The sequence below is a fragment of the Gekko japonicus genome, unplaced genomic scaffold, assembly GCF_001447785.1.
Source record: "Gekko japonicus isolate JY-2015 unplaced genomic scaffold, Gekko_japonicus_V1.1 scaffold358, whole genome shotgun sequence".
Lineage (NCBI taxonomy): Eukaryota > Metazoa > Chordata > Lepidosauria > Squamata > Gekkonidae > Gekko > Gekko japonicus.
The window spans coordinates 416,327-435,077 of NW_015161962.1; the positions used below are offsets into that span (position 1 = coordinate 416,327).

At 57.7% G+C, this 18,751-nt stretch overlaps 2 protein-coding genes across 2 annotated transcripts in view; one reads left to right on the forward strand and one right to left on the reverse strand.

Moving 5' to 3' along the window:
- Positions 1-565: 565 nt before the first annotated feature.
- On the reverse strand, positions 566-14,707 carry LRRC71 (leucine rich repeat containing 71). Its single transcript, XM_015429553.1, has 14 exons — positions 14,611-14,707; positions 14,194-14,334; positions 14,012-14,087; positions 13,537-13,611; positions 13,092-13,160; positions 12,569-12,728; positions 10,066-10,149; positions 9,834-9,923; positions 9,454-9,570; positions 2,511-2,616; positions 2,330-2,418; positions 1,475-1,583; positions 1,168-1,283; positions 566-781 (listed from the first exon to the last, which is right to left on the reverse strand). The coding sequence occupies exons 1-14, from the start codon at positions 14,705-14,707 to the stop codon at positions 662-664; spliced, it is 1,449 nt and encodes a 482-aa protein (XP_015285039.1). The 3' UTR covers positions 566-661.
- A 3,371-nt stretch (positions 14,708-18,078) lies between these two features.
- PEX19 (peroxisomal biogenesis factor 19) overlaps positions 18,079-18,751 on the forward strand; it is a 9,762-nt gene continuing 9,089 nt past the window's right edge. Inside the window, exon 1 of the mRNA XM_015429554.1 lies at positions 18,079-18,117. Coding sequence (XP_015285040.1) covers positions 18,079-18,117 — 39 coding nt within the window. The remainder of the gene's footprint in view (positions 18,118-18,751) is intronic.

Below are 18,751 nucleotides of genomic sequence, written 5' to 3' on the forward strand. Positions count from 1 at the left end.
CGCGTCACGGAGAGAGGTCTCCTCTCCCAGGCCAAGCCTTGAACCACCCACTGGGAGGACGGAGCTGGACCGGAGCCCGGGCAAGCCCTTGCTCTCAAGCTGCACCCAGGCCTGGGGGAGGGGGGAGCGGTTACGCTTCGGCTGCCCCCTACCCCACTGCAGCACCAGCAGCATGATGCACGTAAGATATGGAGAGCAGAGAGACCAGGCTGTAGAGACATTCTGTTTGCCAAGAGCCGTTTTAATTTTCTGTTAACACTAAAGATTTTTTAAAAAGGAACAGTCAAATATTCTTCCCTCTGCTGGCCTTTTGGGGGTCTGTTTGCAATAACGCAAAGGCCTGGAGCATTGCCCAAGTAAATCAGACCCGGCTCTCCAGAGTCCACTGCCCTTAACCACGACACCGTGTCCGATGCATGGTTCCGGCACGTGCACTCTCAGCAGCACACAGGTTCCGTGGCCCCGCCACACACTCTGCACTCAGGACTGCATCCTGAACCCCGGAAGGAGGAGACCGTTCTAGCGTCGCTTCTCCTTTATTTGCACTTTGCTCAGTCCTGGGAGTCTGCGATGGCCTCGCTCAGCCCGGCGGCTGAAACTGAATCCAAAGGCACGGGGAGGGGGGGAGAGGGAACGACGATTGGGTGCTGGTGGGCTGGCGCTATATACTGGAAACCTGGTCCTCTTCCGCTATCTTGGTGGTCCTCGGAAGGGGGTCACGAGGCGTCATGAGCTCTTGGATCCGGGCAAAGGTCCTGCTCTCCGAGGGAAAGTTGTTCTTCTGAAAGGGTCGGAATCGGGGTGAGCGGGCCGGGAGAAGGGCCAAGAGCGGGACATGGTGGCAGTTCCGCTTCCTGCCATCCAGCACGTCTGGGAACGAAACTTCAGGCTTGGGTTGGAAATCCTTTCTGCCACCCACTCCGCGAAGGGCACCCAACATTCCCTTCGCCTTTCGTGCTGCTTCCTCCCGGCCCGGTCCATCTTCCGGACCGAATGTGTGTATTTACTTTCCGGACTGCGCTGAATTCATGAGGAAACACACACCTCCCGCCGCCGCCCTAAGAGTGGAACTGAGGGGTACGTTTTAGTGGCCAGACAGACAGGGGCCTGCAGTCCACCTTTCCACGAGAAGGGCAGAGTCGAAATGACCCTGAAGCTCGGACTCACCCCCAGCGAGAGTCGCAGGAGCCCCGCGGGCCCCTTTCCCGGGCTGGGCCCCTTGAGCGCCTGCTGCTCCACCGTAGTCAGAAAGGCCTTCAAGCCGCACTCTGTGATTTGGTTGCCTGGGCGGGGGAGTGACGAAGAGGGCAGAACTAAGTCTCCGAGCTCCCACTCCACCCGAGGGCCCTGGCACAGTGCTCAGGGTCCTGCCCAAACCAGGCCACTGCTGAGCTCCAAGCACCCTGTCCGGGGTTGGATGTGGACTGGCCATCAGCCCTCCCCACCCCACCCCACCCCACCCCAGCAAACATACGAATGAGGTTCAGGTAGATAAGGACGCGATTTCCGGGCAGGAAAACCTTCCCGTCTCTGTGTTCGGCTTGCTCCAGGAGCGGGTTCACCATCTCCATGGGCTCCATGGCCTGCCAACGAGAAGGGGAGGGTCCCGTTGAGACAGCTCGGTCTCGCGGGAGGACGTGTCTCACCCTAGGCGGCTCGGGGGCCGTTGTGGCCTTGGCGGCAGGTCAGGAGCCACAAGTGAGGGAACCAGCCGGGAGGCAGACAAGGGTGTGAATGCGGATCCTGGCCATGGACTGGGTTCTTAACATTCTCTGGGTCCTGACCCTTGACCTTAGCTGGCGCAAGTCAGTGATCCAGCTGATCCCAAGGAGGCCGTAGAATCTCTGAACCGGCCCCTGGAGGGGATGCAAGCTAATAACCCCAGCTAGACAGAAGCGTTATTGGCGAGCTGACTGAAGTGAGCCGGGGTTTCCAGTGGATGGGATTTCACACCCTTTGAAGGGACAAGCATGTAGTCCAGGGGGGCTCTTGGATGCAGGCCCACGGCCAGGTAAGCAGGTGGCGGCGGTGGCCAGCAGGGGTGCTGTTTTGACCAGTTTTGACTGGCTATAGTCACTTGCGGCCTTTCCTGGGCAGGAGAGACACGGCCACTGAAGTACGCCCCCCCTGGTTACACCCACATTACATGGGGCTCTACATGGGGCCCTCCCAGGACCACGGGGGATGAGGCTGGGGTGTGTGTGTGTGTGTCACCTTTGGCGCCCAGCCCAGCGCCACAGTCTCCCGCGGAGGCACTCCCAAGGCTGGAGCAGAGCCGGTCCCCAACCGCAGGCGGGAACGCCTGGCCTGGGAGTCATCCGGGCCTTACCTCCACTTCCAGGACTTGGGACCGCTTGTCCTTGTTGCCAGATTTTGCTCCTTTACCGCGAGCGGCTTTCTGTTCCGGGGCGGGGATGGCTGAGGGAGGGAACCAGTGAGGAGGGGGTCAGGGAGGGATCCCCGAGCGAGGCCCCTCTCCCCCTCCGCCCAGGGGCTGGTCCAGGACAGACCTTTCTTGGCTTGCTTGACCTCTTCCTTCTTGGCCTGAGCGGTTCCGCCGGCCTGCGGGGCTGCCCCACCACTCCCCGGCCCCTTCTCCTCCTTCTTGGCAGCTTCCTGTCAGGGTCAGGATACACCGGCTGTCCTCAGACTCCACCGCCGCCCGCCCGCCCGCCCCGGTCCTGCCTGGGGAGTAAGCCCTCAGGGGCTGCCGGTGTAGACGTGTGCATTTAGGCCCTCCGTGCCAGGCTGATGCTGCACCTGCTGGGCCCCGGAGATCAGGGCGTGTCTGAAGGGCCTCGTATGCCAGAGTGGGAGTTGGGTGGGATCCCTCAGGCCTACCTCCACCGTGTAGCAGTGGAGCCTTCCTGCTCTGGAACGGCAAAGGTCTGGGCCAAAGGCCCGAGCAGCAGAATAGGAAAGGCACAGGGGCACTTGTGTGTTTGGGTGAGTCCAACACACTACACTTCGGCCACATCCCACTAGGGAGCAATGCTCCCTCTAAGCTGTGGAGTCTTGTGAGCAAAGATTCTACTTGGTGAGCTACTGGCATTAAAGTTGTGAGCGAGCAATTTGGCTACTGCATAAATCAGTCTGCTCCCGGAGCCATCCTTCTTGAGCGAAGACAAAAATCTGTGAGCCAGAGGCTAAAAAAACTGTGCGCTAGCTCATACTAACTCAGCTTAGAGGGAACACTGCTAGGGAGCCTTTGGGACTACAAAAACCCCACATTCGTTTTAAGAAGTTTCTCTGCTGCCAAGAGGAGAGCCGTTCACTGCTCTGTGAGCACCCCACTCCTGTTGACGGCTCACACAAGCACCCCGCACTTCAGGCTCGCTTATGCAAATGTTTCTAAGCCAACAGCGGACAACCTCTGGTGGGAATGCGATGCCTAGGAGGTGACGAGCTAAATGCTAGATTGTCTCTGCCCTGGGAATGACAGGAAGAGAATGAATGACCCACAATAGGGTGGGTAGAGAGAGCTAATCAATTCCCTGGACACAAGGGGAACAGGGTTCCATTTTCACAGGTTCGTTATGTGAGATCCGTCTTGGCTGAGTCCATCTGGATGGCTGCCATCACCACATGGCGCTAACAAGGGGCAGGCAGTCTAGACAAAGACTCAAGGTAATGGAGGAGTTACAGAATGTGCTGTAATTTTAAGGGTAAACACCCTATCCCACGATAACAATAATTGATCTTTTTAGCCAGAGGACAGAGAATTATGTGTATGCACCTTTCCTTTATAACCTTGCTCAGTCCATTGCTGTGCTGAGGATGTGTGTCGCCATTTTCTTTTTAATAAATGTCTTATTTTGAATACTGGAAAGTTTGTTCTCCATACGCCCCACTCAAACATGTTACTTAAAGGATGCCAGGGAAGGGAGGCAGTTGGTCAGTAGATCACTAGATCCCCATGAGTGTGCAACTGCAGTAAGAGGTCCCCGTCAAGGCGAGTCAGAGTGGAAGCAGCAGACACAGGCACTAGGTGGAGCCCATAAAAAATGAGGATGAAGTGCTAAGGCTGCTGGCCCTCTCAGCAGGTAATACTCTTCATGACCGGCTGGTGGCAGCGGAAATATTGAGAAGCAAGGTACCCCCCTCTGGGAGCCAGGTGGGCACCAGAGAGCAATGTGCTGCTGAGCGAAGAACCAAGGTTGCCACTTGAATGTCCCGACCTTTGGGAGGACCCGAAGGGGACCAGCACTTGCAGGTCAGCAGGGTGTTCTGCAACACCTGTTGGCGGTGGCATGAGAGAATACGAGAACTTGATTGGCCCAGCCATTTAAGAAATTTTGGCACGCACATGCTCAGCAAGAGCAATTACGTTTCGTCTCATTTCTAGGTCGACTGGGGGGTGGTCACATCAGACTAGTGCGGAGCACAGGGTCGTGAAAACGAAACCGCAGAGCTACCGGGGGAACATCGCAGAAAGCAGACTGAAAGTAGAAGCCAGTCTGTAGATGAGCTAAAAGTTTCCGTACGCAAGCAGTGGCTCTTCGGTCCCCCGTGAGTCAGCCGGGGGCAGGAGCAGCGGAGTCCAAGAACCTGAACCAGCAGGATGGACGAGATGCGGAGCGTGGAACCAGCGGTGAAAGCAAAGCCGGCCACAGAGGGAGGAGAGTGAAGCCTTGGGAGATGCAGGAGCGGAGGAAGCTGTGGCCGTTCAGGGGAAAGAAGCGGGAAGGAAAGAGGGAGAGGTTGCCAGAGGAGCAGCAGCAGCAGAGTCCACAAGCTGGGAGGTGTTTTGCCTGCTGGCTGAGCACAGCAGAGAAATCCGTGTGACTCTTCAGGATTTTGCTCCTTACAGGGAGGGGGAGGGCCCCTTGGCGTCTCTCTCTCTCTCTCTCTGCCTTTGAGGAAACAGCTACACAATGAGGAGCCCGGGAGGTGGGTTGCACGTCCGGCTTTCTCCAGCGTCCTGCCCACGACAGCTTGCCTCTGGTTGAGTGGGAGAGTTACACTGAAAGAGTTTTCAAACAGTTCAGGTTTGGGCAGGATCCTTTCCACAAACAGCTGAGCATACCATTGCCCCAGCAGGGTAACAACACATACAGTGACCGTGTGGTGAAAATGGTTGACGTGGGACTCAAACGGGTGGCAAAAGACAACGGCAGAGGAATATGAAGCCTTATTCCAGCAGTTCGTGCCGGGTCAGTTTCCCCCTTGTAGCTAAACCCCTGGACCCTGAGGATGAACTGAGACTAAATCAGGAGGGGTTGGAAGGGAGAGGAAAAGGGTTCCAGAAGGGGGGGGGAACGTTGATTCTCACTCCACAGAATCATAGAATGTTCAGAACTGGGACCTTGCAGGTCATCCAGTCCAACCCCCTGCACTCTGCAGGAGCGCAGCCGAAAGACAGCCCTACAACATAACCCGGAAGATGGTCGTCCAGCCTCCGCTTGGAAACGTCCAGCGAAGGAGCCTCCACCGCCTCCCGAGGCAGTCGAACAGAACACTGCTCAACCACCCTTCCCAGTCAGGAAGTTTAGCTCCAAATAGGCAGGGGCTTCTGCACAGGCAGAGGTTGAGGAAGCCCCTAATTTGGCTCACTGGAACTGGCCCCAGGAGCAGAAATGCTCTAACTGTGGAGGGAGAGGCCACCCCAGGGAGTCACAGGCCCTGGAACAAGCAGAGAATCTTCTGTCCTGAGCTGGCCCTGGCCGGGAGGGCGGGGTAGGACATTAATAAATCCTGTGGGCAAAGCGCCAGCCAACCCAGAGGCTGAAGCGTCAGCAGTAGCTACGAGATTAATTGGCTTGGGGACTATCCAATACTGGTGCCTCTGTCTGGTTAGTATGGGCCTATCTGAGGGGCACCGCACCAAACACTGCCTTTCAGAATCCGGGGGGGGGGGGCGCTACTGGAGTGCCCCTCGCCATTCTGGGGGCCACCAGCTCAGGTGGAGGAAATGGTTCAGGCTGTCCAGGGAGGGAGGGGGGCGGGCTCAGGAACCCTGGAGAGGGAGACCGACCTCTTCCGGGAACGGAGGGAGGGGCGCAGTTTCACCCAGCAGGAAATGGTTAGTTTTCCAAGGCAGGAAATGGGGGGAGGGTGCGATCCTCCCCGGACCCAGCAAGACGTGGTTAGTCTTCCAAGGGAGAAAGCCAGTCTGTCTCACATAAGGCTGAGGGGAGAGTAGTGGACTGATGATTCCACAATCATTCTTGTAATCTTGGTGCATGGGGGGGGGGACAGTGGGGGGGGGGGCTTCTGGTGTCCTGGCCCCCCTGGTGGACCGCCTGAGGGCACCTGGCATTTTTGGCCACTGTGTGACACAGAGAGTGTTGGACTGGATGGGCCACTGGCCTGATCCAACACTGGCTTCTCTCTGATGCTCTTATGTTAAGAGCAGAGGTCCGTCAGTGGCTGTTAGCCACAAGGTATGGATAGGAACTCTCCGTCTGGGGCAAGGGATGCTCTGTATTCTTGGTGCTTGGGGGGGGGGCAACAGTGGGAGGGCTTCTGGTGTCCTGGCCCCACTGCTGGACCCCCTGAGGGCAGGAGGTCTATAGTGGCCCTAGCTTGGAACTGCTTCACCAAGTAGCCTTGGATGGAGAAGTGGAATTTTTTGGAGACTCGCTCAGAACCAGTGCTTGCAATCAGGGCAGGTTGTGTAGGCTCCAGACACTCTGGGACAGACAGGAGTCTTGGAAAGTGGTTGAGCGCCTTGTTCCAGAAAAGTATAGGAGGAGACCCATGGAGTTGGCTCACGACATACCTTGTGCAGGGAACTTAGGGATCAACCAGACCAGACACGGGAGCTTCCGTTGAATTTCTACCGGCCCAGGTCAGGGCAAAAACGTCTGGGATGACCTTCAGGTTGCCAGCAAGCGGGCAAAAGTGGCTGCCGGAGGGGGGGGGGAGAGGGTACCTCTGCAGCCCCTCCCTCTCATGGGAGAGACAGTTCAGCGTGTGGGCAGAGACAGAGTTGGACCTTTCCCCCAGCCTACTTAGAAGCAAAAGCAGTTTATTCTGACTCTGGTGGGTCATGCCACGAGGATTCCTGAAGCAGTTCCTTTGGCTCCTACAGAAACACGGGTAGCAAGTAGAGCAAGAGGGGAAGCTGGGTTTGTCTGTAGCAGCAGGAAAGAGGGAGAGTCCAGGAGCACCTCCAAGACTCACAAAATCTGTGGCAGGGGAGGAGCTCTCTCACTTCATCAGGTACCAAGAAGAAGGGAGACGTGGCTCACGAAAGCTCCTTTCCTGCCACAGATTTTGTTAGCTTTTAAGGTGCTCCTGGACTCTTGCTCTTTTTTTGTTGCTATAGGTAGCAGAGGCTCTTGTTGATCTTCGGCCAGCTAGCTTTTCCCACTGAAATTTTAACTGGCAGAGTGCAATTAGAAGAAGAGAAGAGATTGGATTTATACCCCATGGCCCTTCACTACCCGAAGGAGTCTCAGAACAGCTGACAAACTCCTTTCCCTTCCCCTCCCCACCACAGACACCCTCCTGTGAGGCAGGCGGGGCTGAGAGAGCTCTTGACAGAAACGGCTCTTTTTCAAGGACAGCTCTTATCAGAACTGCGGCTTGCCCAAGGCCATCCAGCCAGGTGCAAGTGGAGGAGTGGGGGAATCAAACCCGGTTCTCCCAGATTAGAGTCCGCCTGCACTTCACCACCGCACTGCACTCGCTCTCAGAATTAACGGAATGTCTCTGGAAGTGTTGTCAGGCGAGGCATCTGAGGACTGCTTACCCCCCACCCCCCACCCTCTGGGCCGATGTGGACTCTGCCACTTGTTTGCCTACTGAGAAGGTCCCTCAGAGCCTGCCAGTTTCTCTCCCTTTGCCCTGGTGTTCACAGAAAAGTTACGGGGCCGCTGGATCTTATGAAGGAAGATATAAACTTTGTTATTTTGAATACTGGAAGTCTGTTCTCTGAGCCAGAATAAGCCTGATAAAGTACAACGGAAGAGAGGCAGTTAAATTCCTGGGCGCGTGCAGGCTCTGTGAGCTGTCCTGACTGGTGGTCAGTGCGTAAACACACACAGGCATAACCCATAAGCTGCGACGCAGGTGGAAGGCTGGGGCTCAACCAGGTGGTGGCCGCAGACATTCCAGAGAGAAGGGAAGTACCTCTCCCAGGAGCAGGGTTCCCTCTGAGCTGAGTGAGTGTGAGCCAGCTCACAGTTTTCTAGCCTACGGCTGACACATTTTTGCCTTGGCTCAGGAAGGAGGGCTCCAGAGCAGACTCATTGATGCAGCAGCCAAATCCCCTGCCTGCTCACCACTTTAATGCCCGTAGCTCATAAAGTAGAATTTTTGCTCACAAGGAGACTCCACAGCTGAGAGGGAGCCTTGGTCCCAGGAGTCAGGTGAACTTGGGGGAGCAGTTGAGCCCTGGGATGCAGGCTGAGCATCTCTACTTTTTGGTGCTGGCGGGTCTGTGTTCTGTGACCCGTGCAAGAGACGGCACTTGGTCACTCAAAACACTCTCCCACGGAGGGTGACGAGGCCTGAGCCCACCGGGGGGCAGCAGGACACGGCTGGAGGGAAGGGGAAGGGGGGCTTAACCCTCCATCGCTCAAATGGCCAGCCCCAGAAGCAACGAAGGGGATGGCTTCAGGGGGCTGCACGGGGTAGTATCTGCCCATCCCCACGGGCACGTACTGGAGGTTGTGACCATTAGAAGGTGAGAGAGTCCGGGTGAAAAGAAGCAAAGAGCTCCCCCTCCCCGAATCCCTGCACGGCCCAGCAGGGATGGGGCACATGTGAAGTAACTACAAGTACTCTACCCATCACCAGCCCCACTCGCGCTCAGGGCTAGCGGGACAGCCTCCTGCTCACCTTGCCCCCCCCCGCTCCATCCCAGACTGTGTGTTCCAGGGGGACACGCTGGAGGCTCAGGCCGCAGAAGAAGAGATTGGATTTACACCCCATGGCCCTTCACTCAGAGTCTCGGAGCGGCTTACAAACCCCTTTCCCTTCCCCGCCCCACAACAGACACCCTGTGAGGTAGGTGGGGGGCTGAGAGAACTCTGACACAAACTGCTCTTTTTCCAGGACAGCTGTGCCAGAGCTTGTGACTGACCCAAGGTCACATCAGCAGGTGCAAGTGGAGGAGTGGGGAATCAAACCCGGTTCTCCCAGATTAGAGTCCTCTGCGCACTTCACCGGGACACCAAACTGGCCAGGAAGCCTGCCTGGAGCCTCTGACAAGGACCACGTGTGGGGTGGGGTGTGTGCGTGTGTGGATTTCCCCCCCATTGATTATCCTCTCAATGCTCCCTTGGCAAAATGAACAAGCAGGGAACCCCCCCCCCCCCATCATCATCCAGGAGAGGGCAGGGTGAGAGTGTTTGGTTTTTTTTGGGGGGGGGGGCTGGTGCAGAGAAAGGGAAGGATGGGTGAGGGGAGGGAGGGAGAAGGGCTCACGGAGGCCCCCCCACACTGGGACTGGCCTCTTGGGGCCCCGGGTGGAAGCCCCTCCCTCCCTCCCTCCGGCCCCCTCACTTTCTTCTTGGCGCCTCCGGCCACTTTGCCGGCCTTGACGGGCTGCAGCTTCTCCAGCGTGGTGCTGCTCAGGTGGCTGGAAGGACGGTCGGACTTGACATCCGATTGCCTCTGGGGCTGGGAGAGAGCAGAGAGAGAGGGGGGGGTGGCGGGAGGCTCAGAGGAGGGGGAAACACCCCCCCCGCTCACCACGTGCTGGGTTTGGAGCCTCCCCCCCCCCCGCTCGAGGGATCAGCCCTGGAGCCGCAGAAGGGCTTGGCGGGCCCCCTGCCCAGGCTGCCCTTGGCTTGGAGGCCCGAATCCTGATGCAGGGAAGGTGGGCTGGGCCCACAGGAGGGGGGGGAGCTCGGAGGGGGGCTCCCTCCCCGCTTACTCCTTACCATCCGGCATCGGTCGTGGTACTCCTTCTCCAGCAAAAGCCGCCGTCTCTCCACGACCTCGGTGTGCGTGAGCGCAAAGGGGGCGAGGATCTACGAGGCAAGGGGAGGGGGGGCCACTCCAGCTGCTGCCACGGGCCAGCGCTCCCTGCCCCCCCCCGTTGCAGGGAGGCCTTTGGGCCACCCTGAGGCAGGCCACGCTCACGGCCCCTCACACCAGCCCCCGGAGACTGACCTCAGCGAGCTTCAGGGCTCCGTCATCCCCGATGCGGTTGTGCGACAGCGAGAGGGAAAGCAGGGAGCGGTTGAGGCGCAAGCCCTGGCCGAAGGCAACCGAGGACACACGTGAGCACACACACACCCCTGGAGCTGCCCTACGCCGAGTCAGGCGACCCCCCCCCCCGTCCATCGAGACCAGTATCGCCGGCTCAGGCTGGCAGCCGCTCTCCAGGGTCTCAGACGGAGAAAGATCTTTCCCACCCACCCGCCTGGTCCTTTTCACTGGAGATGCTGCTGGGGACTGAACCCGGGACCTTCTGCATGCTGAAGTGATTCTCTTTCTGCCACTGAGCAATGCCCCCCCCCCCCCAAGAAAGAGGAGTGCAGTCAACGGCAGACAGGTGGGCTCCATGTTTGGCTTGAAATAAGAATGTGCCTTATTCCCCCAGCTCCGCAGTAAAAAGCAAATTAGGCGCCCATTGATAAAGCTGGCAAAAGGGAAATGAGCGAAAAGGGCCTGTGACCCCGGGGGCCGGGAGAGGCCCACAGCGCCAAAGGTGTGCCTGAGGGGTGTCCGCCCCCCCCCCCCGGTAGCTGGCTGGCTGGCTTCCTTCCGAGAGTGGCACAGCCTCCCTCTTGCATAACCGACACCAGAAGGAGATGTGGTGTGCACATACACACAGAAAGAAAACAAATACTGAAAAGGACCCCGCTGTACAACTACAGTGGACCGGACACGTCAGCCAATGAAGGAAATCCTTTAGGCAGGGTCGTCCTTACGTACATCAAAAGGACAGGCAAGACAGGACTCTGCTATGTTGTCCTCTTTCGAACTCTTCATCAGAAGACTATGGAGTAGAAGACAATCAAATTAATGTTCAAGTGGCCAATTTCCATTCCCAGAAAATGAGAAAAATGCACCATAGGACGTTCTGGCTCTCTCCCATATGACTGGAACCCAAGCATTGATGAGTCTCTTTTTTCTCATTGACGTTACTCCAAAAACTTGGTCACCTCCTGCTCGATTGGAGTCCAGCAGCACCTGAGAGGTCAGCAAGGCCAGACTCCTTCTGCCAGACCGGAGAGCTCGGAGCCCTCCCATCCCAGTCAGCAGGGAGGACATTCTATCCTCAAAAAAGATATGATGGCACTGGGGAAAAGTGCAGAAGAGGATAACTAGGATGATAAAAGGGTTGGAACACTTTCCCTATGAGGAAAGGTTGAAGCACTTGGGGCTCTTTAGCTTGGAGAAACGATGGCTGAGGGGTGACATGATCATTATAAGATTATGCCTGGGATAGAGCAGGTAGAGAAAGAAGTACTTTTCTCCCTTTCTCACAAGACAAGAACTCGTGGGGACTCCATGAAACTGCTCAGCGGTCGGGTTAGAACGGATAAGAGGAAGTACTTCTTCACCCAAAGAGTGATGAACACATGGAATTCCCTGCCACAGGAGGTGGTGACGGCTACAAGCATGGACGGCTTCAAGAGGGAATTAGATAAGCATATGGAGCAGAGGTCCATCAGTGGCTATTAGCCACAAGGTATAGATAGGGGCTCTGGGGCAAGGGATGCTCTGTCTTCTTGGTGCTTGGGGGGGGGCAACAGTGGGAGGGCTTCTAGTGTCCTGCCCCCACTGGTGGACCTCCTGAGGACCCCTGGTATTTTTGGCCACTGTGTGACACAGAGTGTTGGACTGGAGGGGCCATTGGCCTGATCCAGCATTGGCTTCTCTTATGTTCTTATATGGAGCAGAGGTCCATCGGTGGCTATTTGCCACAAGGTATAGATAGGCACTCTCAGGCTGGGGCAAGGGATGCTCTGTATTCTCGGTGCTTGGGGGGGGTAGCACTGGGAGGGCTTCTAGTGTCCTGGCCCCACTGGTGGACCTCCCAATGGCCCCTGGTATTTGTGTGACACAGAGTGTTGGACTGGATGGGCCATTGGCCTGATCCAACATTGGCTTCTGTTATGTTCTTCTTCTTTTTTTGGCTTCTCTCATGTTCTTATGAGGTGTTGCAAATGAGAAACTCAGGAAGAAGAGGTCCAAAAATATCGCAATTGTCTTGATTAGAGCAGAGGGGACATGCTGGGAGGCAGAAAATTAGCATCTGCAGTGAGATAAGGCTCCTGTGTCCCTATTCAGTCCTGGGGGGTCCATTGTTCTGGACCTGTGAATGAACTCCGGTTCAGCAATCTTGCGTTGCAATCTCCCCTTGAAGCTTCTCTGCTTGGCTAGTCTGTGGAGGTGCGTGTTAATTCTTAGTCATGTGTGCTTCTTGAGAGAATCCCTCTGCATTTGTATTCAGTGCACGCGAGTTCCATTCTACCCCAATAAACTGTCCTCCTCGTTCGGCCATACTCTCCGAAGGGTTTTCTCCACTGGCTGACGTGACCCGTCCTGTGCAGTTACACAGAGTGGCGCTTCTTAGTATGGTTTTCCTACTGCGCCCTCTCCCAGCAGCGTGGGCGTGTTTCGGGAGCGTCCCAAAGGCCCAGGCCCCCCTTGCAGGGCTCACGTTTGCCAGGGAGGCGGCTCCCGCGTCCGTGATGTGGTTGTAGCTGAGGTTGATGGAGACCAGGGTCTTGTTGGCGGTCCGGAGGGAGGAGAGCGCCTGCCCAATCAGAGCGACTGCCTCGTCGTCGATGTCGTTGTTGCGCAGGGAGACGTGGGCCAAGCTGTGCGGCGAAGGGACGGGGGGCTCAGCGGCGGGGGGGGGGGGGGGGGGGCCCGCGCCCGGTACCTGGGAGGCCTCTGGTTTTGCAGACACTCCCCGCCCCCAGACTGGCTCTTCCCCTCTGGCCGGGCTTGCGTGGGCACAGCAACCCCACCTGGCTGTGCTCTGGGGGGGGTGGGGGGTGGCGAAGGGCAGAGGCCAGAGAGCAAGCAGGCTGGGACTCCAAGCAAGGCCCCAACCTGGGGAGAGGCCGGCCCCAGACCGTGCCACCCCCCCCCTGCACACGCTGCCCAAGGGCCCCTCCCGGCCCCCCTGGAAACATCCTCTCCCCTCTGCTCCCCACGGGAGCCCCCCCCCCACTTACGTGCTCTCTTCACCAATCAGTTTGTGGAAAGAGCGCTCCGGCAGCGGGTTCCCTTCCAGCGACAGCAGCCTGCAGGAGACGGGAAGAAGAAGAAGAAGAGGAAGAGATTGGATTCATACCCCATGGCCCTTCACTACCCAAAGGAGTCTCAGAGGGGCTTCCAATTCCCTTCCCCTCCCCACAACAGACACCCCCTGTGAGGCGGCTGGGCCTGAGAGAGCTCTGACGGAAACGGATCTTTTTTTCAAGGACAGCTCTTATCAGAACTAGGGCTTGCCCAAGGTCATCCAGCAGGTGCGAGTGGAGGAGGAGTGGGGAACCAAACCCGGCTCTCCCAGATTAGAGTCCTCTGCACCCTTAACCACTACAGCAAACACGGCCCCTGAGGGGTCTCCCCACCCCTCCCCTCCCCTCCCGCGGGCCAAGAGCCTCAGAGCTTCCTTACTTCAGGTTGGGGCAGGTGGGCAGGATGGAGATCAAGGAGAGCAGGGAGAGGTCCGTCAGGCCCACCTTCCAGAGGCTGAAAGGCAAGCAGAAGGGGGCACGGGAAGAGGGCCGGGCTGCTGGCCAAAAGGCCCCCGGCAGAGTCCCAGGGACGGAAGGAGCGGCAGGGCCTCCTGCCCCAAAGCGGGTGCCGCCCAGAGAAATGAAGCCCCTCTCCGCACAGCCCAGGGAAGCCCCTCTGCCACGCGTCAGTCCCGGGCACCCAGCGGGCCCAGCGGCAGTCGGAGGGGCCGGGGATCCAGGGCCCCTCAAGCCTGCGGGTGACCCGAGAGAGGAGGATCCCAGGGTTCGCGAAAGCCGGCCGAGCGGCCTCCCTGGGCAGCCAAGAGCACAAGCGCCCTGCCCGGGGGAGTGCCGCTGGTCCCAGCGTGGCTTTCTGGCCCGGGGCGTCTCCCCCTTGGCCGCTCCTCACTCACCGGATGGCTTGGAGGCTGGTGAGGGTCGGCAAGCACTTGGCCAAGACGCCCAGCATCTTGTCTTCCAGTCTCCAGCCTGTCGGGGTCAGAAGAGGTTCTCTTTGGCCGCCCCCGTCTCCCCGTCCCCCGGAAGAGGGCGAGGCGGCCCCCTCCCCACCCCCCACCCCCACTCACTCACTCACTCCGGATGAAGATCTCCCGGGTGGTCTTGGGGTCCTCGTGCTCCAGCTCCACCTGGATGGTGGGGCGGAAGTAGGCGTACTTCCCCTGGATCTGCAGCAGGATGTTCTGCCCCTCCTTCTCCACGAGCGGGTCGGGCTCCTCTAGGTGGGAAGAGGGGGTTGCCCGGGAACAGGAGGCGGGCCAAGAAAAGAGAGAGGAGAGATTGGATTTGTGCCCCTGGCCCTTCACTCTTGAGTCTACAAACTCCTTCCCCTCCCCCTCCCCACAGCAGGACACACCCTCTGAGGTAGGTGGGGCTGAGAGAGCTCTTGACAGAAACGGCTCTTTTTTCAAGAACAGCTCTTGTCAGAACTACGGCTTTCCCAAGGTCATCCAGCAGCTGTAAGTGGAGGGGAGCCTGCCCGGGGAACTCCCACCTCGCCTCCTGGCGCACAATGCCACTCGCCAGCGGGTGCTGCAGACGAAGGTTGCAGAGACTGGCGCTTCGCTCACCTGCCAGTCAGGCGTGGCCATTCTGGGGTTTGCCTCCACTGCACAGTTCCTTCCGGGGCCTGCGGGCACTATTTGGGCTCCCCCTTCGGTGTCAGTCTCTGCGGGCAGAGCTGGATTTGCATACAAGCTCAGTAGGCGACAACTGAGGACCACAGATTACGACAGCCCCCTGAATGGGTGCGCGCGCACTAAGGGCCCTCAAGACACTTCTCTGACTTATGGCGAATGAAGAACCTCCTGTGGCTGACAGACTCGCTTGGGTCTTGCCAACGGAGGGCCCTTGTGGGTCTTCCTCTTCACCTGCTGCCTTTAGCTTTTCTGAGCCTTATTGTATTTTACAGAGACTCTTTATCTTCTCAGCCCTCTGAACACAAGAACTGAACATTACTTCTCTCTCCCTGGGAGGGGGAGGAGGTAATGCCACAGGGCCTCTTAAACTTATCCCAGTTAAGGGTATCGGCCAGTCTCAGTCTTGCCCCGTCTGCAGATTTGTGGCTTGTCGGTGCTGCTGGATCGTGGCCTGTGGTTGGAAGCTCTGGCTTCCTCTGTGGCACACAGTGCCTCTTATCAGCCTTGGCCGATATGTCACCTCTGATACATCAGCCTTGGCCGATATGAGCCTGCAGTGCGATCTTAGGATGCATTCACAGAAGCCTTGTGTCCAGATCACAGGAGGTGGTCGTTCCGCTCTATTCTGCTATGGTCAGGCCTTGCCTGGAGTCCTGTGGCCAGTTCTGGGCACCACATTTTAGGAAGGATGTTGACAAGCTTGAGCGTGTCCAGAAGAGGGCAACCAGGATGGTGAGAGGGTTGGAGTCCAAGTCTTACGAGGAAAGGCTGAAAGAGTTGGGTCTGATTAGCCTGGGAAAAAGAAGGCTTAGAGGGGACACGATTGCAGTCTTCAAGTATCTGAAGGGCTCTCATGTAGAAGATGAAGCAGATCTATTCTCTCTTGCTCCGGATTGCAAGACTAGATCTAATGGGTGGAAATTACAAGGGAGTCGATACCGGCTAAATATCAGGAGAAACTTCCTGACTGTGAGGGTGGTTGAGCAGTGGAACAGACTGCCTCGGGAGGTGGTGGAGGCTCCTTCGCTGGACGTTTTCAAGCGGAGGCTGGGCGATCCTCTTTCGGATATGTTGTAGGGCCGTCTTTCGGCTCTGCTCCTGCAGAGTGCAGGGGGTTGGACTAGATGACCTGCAAGGTCCCTTCCAACTCTAACAATCTATTCTATGTCTCCTTTGTGCCTCTGAGGGCTGGTGTGGTCTGGTGCTTAGAGTGCCGGATGAGGCCTTGGGATGACTGAGTTCGAATCCCTCACTCAGCCATGGAAGCCCGCTAGGTGACTTGCGGCCAGTCCTCCCTCTAAGCTGTGGAGTCCTGTGAGCAAAAATTCTACTTTCTGAGCTACTGGCATTAAAGCTGTGAGCGAGCGATTCAGCTGCTGCATCATTCAGTTTGCTCTGGAGCCCTCCTTCCTGAGCCAAGACAAAAACGTGTGAGCCGAAGGCTAAAAAACTGTGAGCTGGCTCACACTAGCTCAGCTGAGAGGGAACACTTTTGGGGGCCCATCCCAATCTCTCAGCCTAACCCACCCTCACAAGGCTGTTGTTGTGAGGATTAAATTGGGGGGGGGGAGTGAATGATGCCCACAGCTGCTTTGAGTCCCCAGGTCAGGGAGAAGAGTGGGACAGGAGCACGCATAAGTAAACCTGGCCATGCCTTGGAAAGGGGGTTCCAGCCACCAGGCTCCATGCCCTGATGAACGCACCCAGGTTGGGTGTAGTCTGCAGAAGGCACAACGCAGAAACCTTCAGGAGAACATTTTCACGAGGGAACAGGATTACAGCCGACAACCGTGTTTCTTCTCGGCCTCATCTTACTTTCTGCAGCATCGTCTTCTAGCTTGGAAACCCGCTTTCTGGACTGTTCACGATATGTCCTGCCTAAGCCTCGTCTCTTGCCTGTATTTCCTTTCTAATGCGACAACCCTCGTCCCAGGAGCACCTGGCTCATCGGCTGTTTTATGCGGTCTGGCCGCAGTGTTTTCAGTATTCTGTCCTCTCCCTTGAGCCTCGGCAGGAAAAGAAAGCAAGTCGATGAATAAATGCTACCATGATGCCTCCTGCCCGCGACTGCCTTTGAAAAGTGTCCAGAAATGTCAGTGGTTCCAAAGTATGGGCTACAGTGTGGGGGCGGATACAGGAACTGTATCACACACACACACCCATGCTGGAAAGAGCCACACCGTCTGTCCGTCTGTTTCCAGGCCCAATTCAAAGTGCTGGTCTCACCATTAAGAGCCTAAACCTACCTACTAGCTGTCTCCAGGGGTCATTTCCTGCGGGAGCGCACAGGAGCGGAGCTCCGGCAGTAAGGAGCCCAGAGGGCGGGCACATGCAACAAGGCCCCCCCCCCCCGCTCCCAGCAGCCCTCAGTCGGGCCACGAGGAGCAAGAAGCAGCCAGGTAAGTTGCAGAGCCCCCCCCGGCCCACCTTCAGGTACAAGCTCTCCCTCCTCTGTGAGGACAGATCTGCACGTTCCCAGCCCCCCAATAGCTAGCCATCCAAAACAGTCCAGTGGAGCCTGAGCGGTGGGTGTTGCCTTCTGACACACTTCCAGTGATGTCAGAGGGTGTGGCATATGCAAATAAGTTATGCTAATGAGTGCCTGCACCTCTTTTTCTACGAAATGACCCCTGGCTTTCTCCTTCCTACTGACCACCCATCTGCCAGCAAGCGGCCATAGCAATCAGTATGAATGGGTCGGAATCTGCACCAGCAGCTCTAACTACTGATTTTAAATGCTTGTAATGTAATGCTTTATTGTGTTTTAAACCTTATGGTATTATTTGAGATGATGTGACCAGGGTTCCCTCTAAGCCAGCTCACAGTCTTTTAGCCTCCACATTTTTGTCTCCGCTCAGGAAGGAGGGGGCTCCAGAAGAGCAAACTCACTGAAGCAGCTCGCACACAACGTTAGTGCCAGGAGGAGCTCACACAGTAGGATTTTTTCTCACAAGACCCCACCCCTGAGAGGGAGCCTTGGAGGTGACCCGCCCTGAGCCCGCTCACGGGATGGGCGGGATACAAATGTGAAAAACAAACTAAAGTGAAATGAACGTCTTGTGGCCCAGGCTCCTTGGAGCACTGCCTGTCCCAGACAGCCTGCCCCCCCCCCAAGCCCCGTTCTCGGTGAGGTGGGCCGGAACTGGAGGCGGGCACCTGGTCTGGGGAATGCTCCTCCTCCCCACGTGCCCCTTGGGGCTTGCCTGGCCGTCCCTCCACCGGAGGACTCTTCTGCAGTGGCAGGGGGGTGGCAGTGCCCTTGTTGTTGCTCTCTGCCCTTCCTGTGCCCCTGCTGGGTGGGTCGGCTGCTGCTTCTGTGGGCGATGGGCCTGGCCGCTGTGGCCTGCTTCCGGAGATGCTGTGTTGGTCCACCTTACCTTTGCTTTCTGGCGAGCCTCACTGCAGCCCGCGGGATGCTGGAGGGGGGGGCCTCCCCTGGGCAGAAGACTCTCGGAGTCAGTGGGTTTGCCTGCCAGCAGCGAAGGGGCAGGAGCCGGGTGCCCAGAAGCCCCACTGCTGCCTCGCCCCCACCCCCCAAGGAAGGGCTGGCAGTAGGGGTGGATGAACCATGAAGCAGACGAAGCACCAGGGCCAAAGGGGGCACCACAAAGTTGGGGAAAGGGTGGAAAGGAAAAAAAAACCCACGAATGAAGATTTGTTTTAAAAAAATTGATACGAGGAGAGGAGTGCAGGCTGACCAGGGTGCAGCCAAGGGCTATGGTCTGTCTCTTGTGGGCGAGGTGCAGGGCCAGGGGCTGTGTTTGAAAGGAACCCGATGGCGCCAAATGCAGGTGTCAGTTGCTGCAACTTGCCTGGCATGTCTGGTCCGACCAGTCAACCACTAAAACGGACGGGGGGTCAGTGTGGGAAGGGAAGGGGGGGCACCCGTGAGCCTTAAGCTGCCCCTGGCCGGAGGGCCCTCACCCCCCCTCCCTCCCTCCCCGGCTCCCTCCCTCACTCACCGGCTGGGGCTGGGGCGGGGGCGGCGGCTGGGGG